Source organism: Drosophila pseudoobscura, chromosome 2 (assembly GCF_009870125.1).
Source record: "Drosophila pseudoobscura strain MV-25-SWS-2005 chromosome 2, UCI_Dpse_MV25, whole genome shotgun sequence".
NCBI classification, from domain to species: Eukaryota; Metazoa; Arthropoda; class Insecta; order Diptera; family Drosophilidae; genus Drosophila; species Drosophila pseudoobscura.
This window is the reverse complement of record NC_046679.1, coordinates 436,069-445,339: the sequence shown is the minus strand read 5'-3', so window position 1 is coordinate 445,339 and position 9,271 is coordinate 436,069. Positions and strand designations below refer to the sequence as shown.

General features: G+C 52.4%; 1 protein-coding gene across 1 annotated transcript in view; it reads right to left on the bottom strand.

Moving 5' to 3' along the window:
• Positions 1-718: 718 nt before the first annotated feature.
• heca (hdc homolog, cell cycle regulator) overlaps positions 719-9,271 on the bottom strand; it is an 83,019-nt gene continuing 74,466 nt past the window's right edge. Inside the window, 4 exon segments of the mRNA XM_003736189.4 lie at positions 719-2,650; positions 2,767-2,866; positions 2,949-3,037; positions 4,298-4,486. Of these exon segments, the coding sequence (XP_003736237.2) occupies positions 1,061-2,650; positions 2,767-2,866; positions 2,949-3,037; positions 4,298-4,486 (1,968 nt within the window). The 3' untranslated portion in view covers positions 719-1,060.

Sequence of the window (9,271 nt, the reverse complement as noted above, 5' to 3'; positions counted from 1 at the left end):
GGTCTGATTGCTTGAAATACCTGTTGAGGGGGGAGTGGAGTGGAGCGACTCTGTTGCATGCGCTGCCCTGCTTCTATTTTGTTGTTTGTGCGAGTGGGAGGGGGGCTGGTGGGTGGGGGTCTAACTGAATCGTCAATGGAGAGAGAACTTATTCGATTGGAGGTTCGGTTCTCGTTTCGCTCACTAAAACTAGGAATAATTACCAATCGCTTAGGTAAAGATGTGCAACTTATCGATATTGTTGTTTTTGTTTTTTGTTAAATTTAGTTGATTCTTTTTTGTAATTTTACGTTTCATAAATTGTAGCAAATGTTTCTTCTACCTTCCTTCTATTCGCCTTCATCGCCTACTCGGCCTCTAATTTATTCTGGATTTTCTTTCTTTCCTTCATTTTTGTTTTGTTATTGAGCAGCACAGCATTTCTCGTGATTTGTTTAAACAATTTAATGCCTTGCCTTCAATTTTCGCTAAATAAAACTGTCCTTCGTCGTGATGTAAATGTTTTCTCTTCTCCTTCACTCTTCGCTCTTCTTTTTTTTTCTCCTTCCCCTTTTTTTTGTTTTGTTTGTTTTTACTTTTCGCTTTTTGTTGCTGTTCTTTTTTTTTTTGTTTTTGGTAGGTAATATGTATAAAAATTTCCTTTATATAAAATAAAACTAAAAATTGCTTTTGTTTAGATGTGTAAACAAACAAAAATATAAAAAAAACTCAACAAAAATAACAAAAAAATTGTTTTTAGTTTGCATTGTTTTCTCTCAGTGTAGGAGTGATTGTATGTGTGTGTGTGTGTATAAAGGTGTATGAATGAGTGTGTCGTGGGTGTATAAAAATCAAATGACGATCTAAAACTATTCGCAAACCAGAAACAAACTTCAACGTTTGTTTCCGTTTCAAGTCTGCTCTAAAAATTGATTGGAAATTTTGTTTCTTTTTTCGCATAAAATGTTGCTCCTTTCTTCTCTCTGATTCTCTCTGTTCTTACTCTTTCTAGGGTTAAATTTCTCTAGAGTAACAATCGCTGCTCCATCCGCTGCTCCTCTGCTCCTCTCCGCACTCGTGTCTAGTGCATGTTGAGATAATCGTTGAAGAGCTGCATGCAAGCGGCGCCTCCTGTCGGCTCCTCGTAGATCTGGGGAAAAGTGTGGGCCTGCGATGCCTGGCGACCCCCCAGGCCGCTGACACTGTGCCGCCAGATGTTGCCCATCTCCAGGAGCTCCCCCGCGGAGGAGGACGAGTTGGAGCTGACGTCCGAGGCATCCGCCTTGGCCTGGCTGCTTTGGCTGTTACTCTGGATGTGGTTGTGACTCTGGATGTGGCTGTGGCTGCCGCTGTCCTGGCTGATGCTCAGGTTGGACAGGAGATCAGTGAAGATGTCGTGGGCCTGGAGGCGCTGCCCCGACTGTCCGGGCAGCTCCCAGATGTTGGGCTTGCCGTAGTGCGTGGCGCCGCCACCGCCGCCGGTGCTCCAGCCATTCGAGGTGGAGCAGCCGGAGGTGGATGAGGCTCCCGAGGAGCTGGTCAGCGAGGCTGTCGGCGAGGCGGCATGCGGCTGCAGCTCCTTGAAGCTGCCGCTGTCCCTGAGAGGTTGGCTGCTGGGCGAAGTCTGGGCCGTCCACAGCAGCATCTCCTTGCTGTGGCTGCTGGCGGTGGGGCTGAGCGACGGCTGGGAGCCGCTGCCCGAGGAGCAGCCGCTGCTGCTGCTGCAGCCCCACAGGGCGGATATGGTGTCCGTCTGGCCCCAGGCCCCGTTCAGCTTCTGGCTGTTGTTCTGGGCGTTGTTGCTGTTGTTGATGTTGTTGTTGTTAATGTGATTGTGGCTGCTGCTGCTCGAATTATGGCTAATTAATAAGTTACTAATACTGCTGCCGACGCCAGAGTGGCTTGAATGGTTGTTGTTGTTGCTTGCGTTGCCGTTGGTCAAAAGGAGGGCGCCTGCATCATGCCCCATCTGTTGCTGTTGCTGTTTCTGCTGCTGCTGCAGTTGCTGTTGCTGTTGCTGCTGGTAATCTCTCAAGACATCGTTCACGGACATGATGTTGCGTTGGTAGCTGCTCACCTTCTGAGGAGCTGCAGCGGGAGCTGGAGCTACGGTTGGAGCGGGAGCTGGTGCAGACTGATGCTGCTGCTGCTGCGGCTGATGGTGGAAGTTGTTGATGCGGTAGTTCCCTCCCTCGCTGCCTCTATGGGTAGGAGCTGTCTGATGCTGCGGTTGCTGCTGCTGTGGCGGCTGCTGTTGCTGCTGCCTCCCCTGCTGCTGCTGCTGCTGCTGTTGTTGTTGTTGGTGCTGCTGGGCATGGGGATGGGCGCCAATTAGGTCAGGGTTGATCTGCTGCTGCAGTGGGGCCGAGTAGTCGATGGCCGCGTTGAAGATCGGCTGCTTCGCCGTCGAGGAGGCCGTTGGAGCACCTGGGGCACTGGCTGTTGCTGCTGCTGCTGCGGCTGCCGTGCCTGCCGGAGACTCCAACGGGGCCTCATGTTATGCGAGCGTCGGCAGCCGTGTCGCGGAGCTCTTGGCGTAGCAGAAGCTCAGTGGCTTGACGAAGTGCGTGTCCTGGGTGTTGCAGTAGGGGCATGTCACCCCGTGCGAGTAGTCGCTGTAGAAGCTCAGCCGCTGCTGCGGATGCATCAGCATCTTGAAGCAGTTATTGCACTGCAAAGGGAGTGGCAGAAGGCGGAAATTACTCGGCGGAATAATTACACTCGGATAACAGGATGGAGGACAGGAGTGGGGGGTCATCCACTGCTTCGCTTAGACCTAGGACTCACCTTGAACCGCTCGGCGCAGCAGGGCATGGCCGCGAAGATGTCGTAGGCGTACATGGTGCCCAGAACCAGGCTCGAGCCATCCCAGGGCTCCTTGCAGAATCTGTGGGGAAGGGGAGAGACCGGAGGATAGGAGGTGTTAGAGTGTCCGCGACGGTGCCTCCATCCCATGCTCCAATGCTTACCTGCAGCTGATGAGGCGACTGCTGGAGGTTCCGTCCAGGCAGCTCATGCACACAGAGGTCAAGTAGAGCGTGCGTCCCTCGTATTTGACCTGCAAGGGAGGGGAGAGAGGGCGGAAACGGAAGTTTAGTACTGCGAAAACTGGGAAGCTATACTGGCAAAAGGTGCAGACAGACGGACGGACAGAACGGGGCGTAAGAGGCTCGCGGGCGGGGCTGGTGGGAACCAGCCGCATAATTCAACAGACGCCAAGGGGCCCAGACACACAAACAATGAGAAATTATTGCAGGCGGAAGGAGAATGCGAGCTGTGAAAGAGGCGAACACGGGAATACCCTTTCCCCATTCATCCGTATAGAATGGACAGAATAACCGCCCCCTTTCAATCCTGCAAAGACTTTACTTCTTTTGAATGCATTCCCTGGCGAGCCAGGGCCCAGCCGGAGCCAAACTCTCCCTTTTGTTAGGGTATCGTGTGTCAGTAGCGCCAACTTTCTACTCTTCTCAGTGGGGGCGTGGCGGGGCGGGGCGGGGCTGGGGCTGCGGAAGTCTTTTGGAATTGAGCGCATTCTTCCATGCCACACAAAAGGACAGAGGCAGAGGCAAAGGCAAAGGCAGTGGCAGTGGCAGTGCGGCAATGCGACGCGACATAATAATTTCAAATAAAATGCAAAATGCATAAACTTGGCCAGGAGATGGCTGCCACTGCCACAGCCGCAGTCGCCCACGAGCCACAAAGAGAGGCAGAGTCAAAGTCAGAGGAGGAGGAGGAGGAGGAGGAGGAGGAGCACTCCCCGACAGTCAGGGACCAGGGCCAGGGCCAGGGCAAGGAGGGAGCCAATCCCAGGTGCGGCATCTGGCAATGAATTATAAATCCAGGCTTAAACTAAAGCCCAGCAGAGGAAAAAAACTAGGCATAGCAAGGGGGGGGTGGGCTAGGGAAAGCCCATAGAAGCGTAGGTGCCTGCCACACTGATGCACTCCGCCATGCAACAGACTGCATCTGCAGTTGGCCGGGCGTAATTATGGCCAAGGAGTCTTAAATGGGTCATAAATTGCACAGAAAGAGAGGCAGAGGCCGAGGCAGAGGCAGAGAGAGAGAGAGAGACAGCCAGAAAGGAGTGGCAGCCAGAGAGGGAGATGGAGATGGAAGAGCTGCTGCCTCTCCGCTCTAATTGCATCTGAAAGTTCTCGCTGCTCAGACACGTGGGCGAGTGAAAGCCGCGTGGCAGCGTGGCAGTGTGGCAGTGTGGCTGTGTGGGTGCCACATCAGCCACATTTGACAATTACAAATGATGAAGAGGGACAGCAGTGCGGGGGAGAGCGGGACAGGGGCGGAGATCATAACTCACCTCAATGCAGCCGCTGGAATGCTGCTTGGGGCTGAGGAAGAAGGAGCCATCGACCAGGGGATAGCGGTCGAACACGAGCAGCGGCTCCTCGCACAGAATGCAGGACACGCGGCTCATGTGCGACGTGGCCAGGGAGGAGAGGATGAAGAGGCGCGTCTCGTCGTTTCCATGGTTGCCCTCGTCCTCGATCTGGAAAGAGAAGATATCGAAAATGTTATAGTGCGAGATGTTGCAAGTTTAGTCAACCCAAACGGGGCAGCCGAAAGCGGGTATAATTCTTTGTTTTGTTTATATTTATTGTTTAGGGATCTCCCAGTGGCATGCCACGCGCAGTGGCAACGAACATTGCTTTTCCCCCACTGTCCCACGCTCGTGAGGTGCCACTGCGGCCAGGTGGCGGCGTCCACTGAACATTTTTAGCCAATATTTGTGTGTGCAGTGGGACCCACGAGCCACGAGTCTAAGCGCCAACAAATGAACCATAAAATCCAAACGTGCTCTGCCACCCAACGGGGGAGGGGGTGGGGGCGGAATGGTTATGGAGGCGGGATCCGTTGTCTAAGCCAAAGTGGCTAACACGTTGGCCAAATTGAATGCACACACACGAGCACAAGCACAGTACCAGGTAAGACCAGGAGCAGGACCACCACCACCACCAGGACCAGGCCAATTCCCAAATCGATAATCAATATGGCGAGCCAGTAGTCGCGTCCCTTCCGCCCGCCCCTTTCCGGCATCAATGGCAGTCCTGCCTCTGCCTGAAGGAGCGTGTAATAAAGCCGTCAAAAAGCTAAGGCCAGAAGGTGTTGAAAGGATCTATGGGACCTACAGGGCCACCAAACCAAACCAATAACCAGCTAACCCAATGATGAGGGAATAGTATTTGTGGCATCATTCGGCTGGCCCTGCACCTGACCAGACGGAATAACAGCACCCACACAGCCACAGCCACAGCCAGACAGAGAGAGAGAGAGAGAGAGAGAGGGAGAGAGAGGGAGAGAGAGAGACAGACAGTTGAATAATTTAGTGAAATGAAACGAAATAAAGCCAAAGGACACGTAGCCCCAATCAATTGCAGCTCGGGAATGTCTCTGGGACAAGTTTAATGCACTTTTAATAAGATCGGGCAAGAGAGAGTAAGAGAGAGAGAGAGAGAGAGAGAGAGAGAGAGTAGACGGTAGTTAGGGGATGGGGGACGAGGCAACCCTTGAGCTGCAGAGTAATCCACAGCTTAAGCCAGAAAACTCAAGTACTTTCGCTAAACAATTCTCTCTGCCCCAACTTTTGCCAATATTTGCCAAGAACTTTTGTTGCGGCACACACACACACAGACACACACAGACACAAAAGTTGGGGGTGGGGATGAGTGTGGCGAAGACTCCACCTTGAAGATGACACTCTGCCACTCGGCCCCCGCCCCCGCCCCGCTGCTTCACTTCTTCGGCAAACAAAGTCGGGGGAAAATAATCAACAAATTAATATTTGCACGGGGCCATTGCAATTGTCTTAGCCCCCATTCTGTTTGCCTCCACTCGAGGGGGCGGTGGGCTCTTGGGCTCTTGGGGCCGAGGCTCATAAATCTTGGCAACAATAAACTCAACTTTCAGCCTTCGGGCCCAACAATGTTGCAGCAACAGATTCGATTAATGAATGTTTGTTCACTCAAAACCAGGGGGGATGCCAGGACATCGCCTGGTAAGCGATATCGAGCACAATTTTCACTCATTAAACAAAAGAATCTCTGCGTCGGCGAGGGGGAAAAGCAATTAAGTTGATTGCTGAAGGAGGATGGACGATGAAGAGATAGATAAAGGTAGATAGATAGAGTATCTGTCAGTGTGTGGTGCTCGAGGAGGAGCATCGCCAGCCATGGAACACAATTGCGTGTCTAGGATTACGGACAATAGCCATAACAATAACCCAGATAGCGGCACCAATCGGCTGCCTGCCAAAAGGATACAGGCCACAGGCCACATGCCACATGCCACATGCCACGCACATGCATGCATTCCGTCAAAGTCCTCTCTCTTTCCCCGTGCTTCGGTGGGGTTTTTCCTTTCCTTTCCTTTCCTTTCCTTGCCCATGACCGATAAACATTTCCCTCCATCATGGAGGCTACGTGACGATTTGCTAATTTCTGGCTTTCTGGCAGACTCTGACTCCGACTCCGACTCGGCTCCTCCGGAGATGAGGACGGACGGTCGTTGGCCTGCGCCAAAGGCAAAGGCTTGAAGGCTTGAAGGCATCCCCGAAATACTCTTCATAATTTATGAGAGTCGCGTGTGGAAAGTTTTCGGGGAATTTTCATAGGGAGCCACCGCAAAGGGGCGGAGAGGCAACGGGGCGGAGAGGCAGGGGGATTGCAACTTCTCAGAATTATAAGCATGAAATTATTATTGCTGAATTGTGATTATTACCGCCAACTTTTCATGGTTCTCCCGCTCTCTCTCTCTCTCTCTCTCGCTCTTTCTTTGGGGGAGAGAAAGAGAGGGCAAAAGTCAAAAGTCGAAGTGCAATAAACTCGAGGACAGAACAGATCCAGCATCCAACATCCAGCATCCAGCATCCCGGCATGGGCTGTAGCCAGGATAGGAGTGGAGTAGCAGTGTGGCAGTGGCAGTGGCACTAATGAAGCCATTCAGTTGTCATTTCCTTTGGCTTGCATCGGACGCATAAATCAGGCGGCGCTGGCAGCACATCCTCTCCTCCAATCCTCCTCCTCCTCCCCCTTGTCCTTCATCCTGTAAATATCAACACCCGAACTGTGCCACAAATCAAAAAGGTTTCAACTTGGTTGCTGGGAACACTGGCCACACCCCGAACCCGCACCGAAAGACAATGGTGTCCCCCCCCCCCTGCCCTTCCGATCCCTTCCAACTCCAACTACAACTACAATTCCATTCCATTCAATTCAATTCAATTCCATTTCACTTCGATTCAAAGTGCTTTGCTTTTCATAAACACATTAAATTAAATGGCATTTCGATGGTAAGGTCTGCACGGCTGCGGCTGCGGCTACGGCTACGGCCCCTCTCCGTGGGGCTGTCCTTCCAGCCCGCGGCGTGGGTGTGGCAAGTGCTGCGGAAGCTGCTGCTAATCCATTAAAAATGCTTGCCATAAATATCTCTCACTCGGAGCATTTCTATCCACTAAATTATGTCGCCCATTCCGGCCCGCCTCCGCCTGGATTGTTGTTTCTTCCGCAGACTCCTTTCAGCCTCCTTTCGGGCTCCTCCTTTGCTTACGCAAAAGTTAATAAAAGTGTTTAATATTCCAATATTCATTTGTTGGCATCTGCAGAGGAGTCTCTCGGCCCCTTGTCCGCTGCGTCTTCGTTCCACTCATAAATGGATGCTCTCGTGTGTGCATGGGTGTGTGCATGGGTGTATTCATGAGTGTTTGCGCAGACGGAAGGCAAACACATGGCAGCCCCTCTGTCCCGCCCCCCTGGAACTCACCTTAAAGGCAGCTGGAAAAATCCTCATTAGAGGAGGCTGCCCCAACTGCTACTTCGGCAGAACTTCTGCCGTGGGCGTAGAAAACTATTTTATTAACCCGGAAAAACTATTCTTTCTTTGGGGGGGGGGCACGGGGCGACACCCCGTCATTCTCAATTGACAATTGTGTGTGGAAATTGAAAAATTGTCCAGGAAAAGCGAGTATTAAATGGTCTCGGAGGAGACTCCGTAGGCGTTGCAAAAGACAAAAGAAATTGCAGAATAAATTTGAAAATCGTCAAAGAGAAAACTCCACTCCACACTCCCCGTGTGGGCTGGTGGGCTGATGGGCGTGGCGGCTAGGTGCTTAATTTAAGCAAGTTGACAGTCGCACTCGCAGTGCCACGCTGCCACGCTGCCACATCGCCACGTTGCGGCGGAGATGGAGCAGGAGAGACAAGACACTTTGATCAATGGGCCAGATGTGACCTGGCTGGCAGATTAGGAGTTAAAGCCAATGACAAGCCAGCAACAATGGCAGTAAGTAGGAGGCGGCACACAGCACGAAGCATGTGGCAGGGGCAGGGGCAGGGGCAGGGGCAGGGCGTACACAACACGACACTGAAACACTGACAATGAAATGAAATGGCAGTTCCTCCTCCGGCGGATCCTCCTCCCCAAAGGCGCGGACGGGATGGAGGGAGGGATGGGGGCACTTTTATAAATGAAATGGAGTAATAATATTTTGCGACAACAAATGCAGCAGCCAGGCAACAGCAACAGCAACACCAGCAACAATGACATCGGAGGAGCCGAGAGAGCGGAAGGAGGGATAAAGCATTGCATACAGCCCGACGCAGCTGCGGCAGGATTGAAGGAGCCCCAGGAGCAGGAGGAGGAGCAGGAGGAGGAGCAGGAAGGGCTGCCAACAATGCAACCAAGCAACAAGGACAGCCAGCCACAGCAAACATGGCAGACAAACAAACATTTCAATAAATTCAAAAAGCAGCCAAGAACCAGAGCCAGCGCCAGAGCCAGCGCCAGACAATGAAAAACACAGCTGAGGAAAAACAAGCCAAAGGAGTGCCAAGCAGGAGCCAAGTCAAAGGCAGGAGCGGGAGAGGAAACTCCGGCCGGGACTCTGCTCCACTCCGTCGTACAACTGTGAAGTGGCTTAAAAGCTCTTGCTGCAGCGGAGAGCCCCAAAATGAGGGGCGCCGCGCATTGTTTTCCACTGAAAATCTCATGTCATTTGCACTTAATTCAAATGCGCGACACAATTGCTGAACAAAAAGGGGGTTCTACGTGGGGGGGAGTGGGGATTGGGGAGGGGGATAGAGACAGCGACAGCGACAGCGACAGAGCTGTGTCTCGGGCTGTAACTTCATTAGGCCGCAGCCAGAAATGTTTGATAAGCCGGAGAGCAGTTCAAGGAACTGCTTTATGCAGGACTCATCTCTGGGCTGTCTGTCATCCAGTGCCCCCCGTCCTTTGTAGTCCGGGGCATGTCCTTTGGCTTGTCATAAGCAAGTTTCGC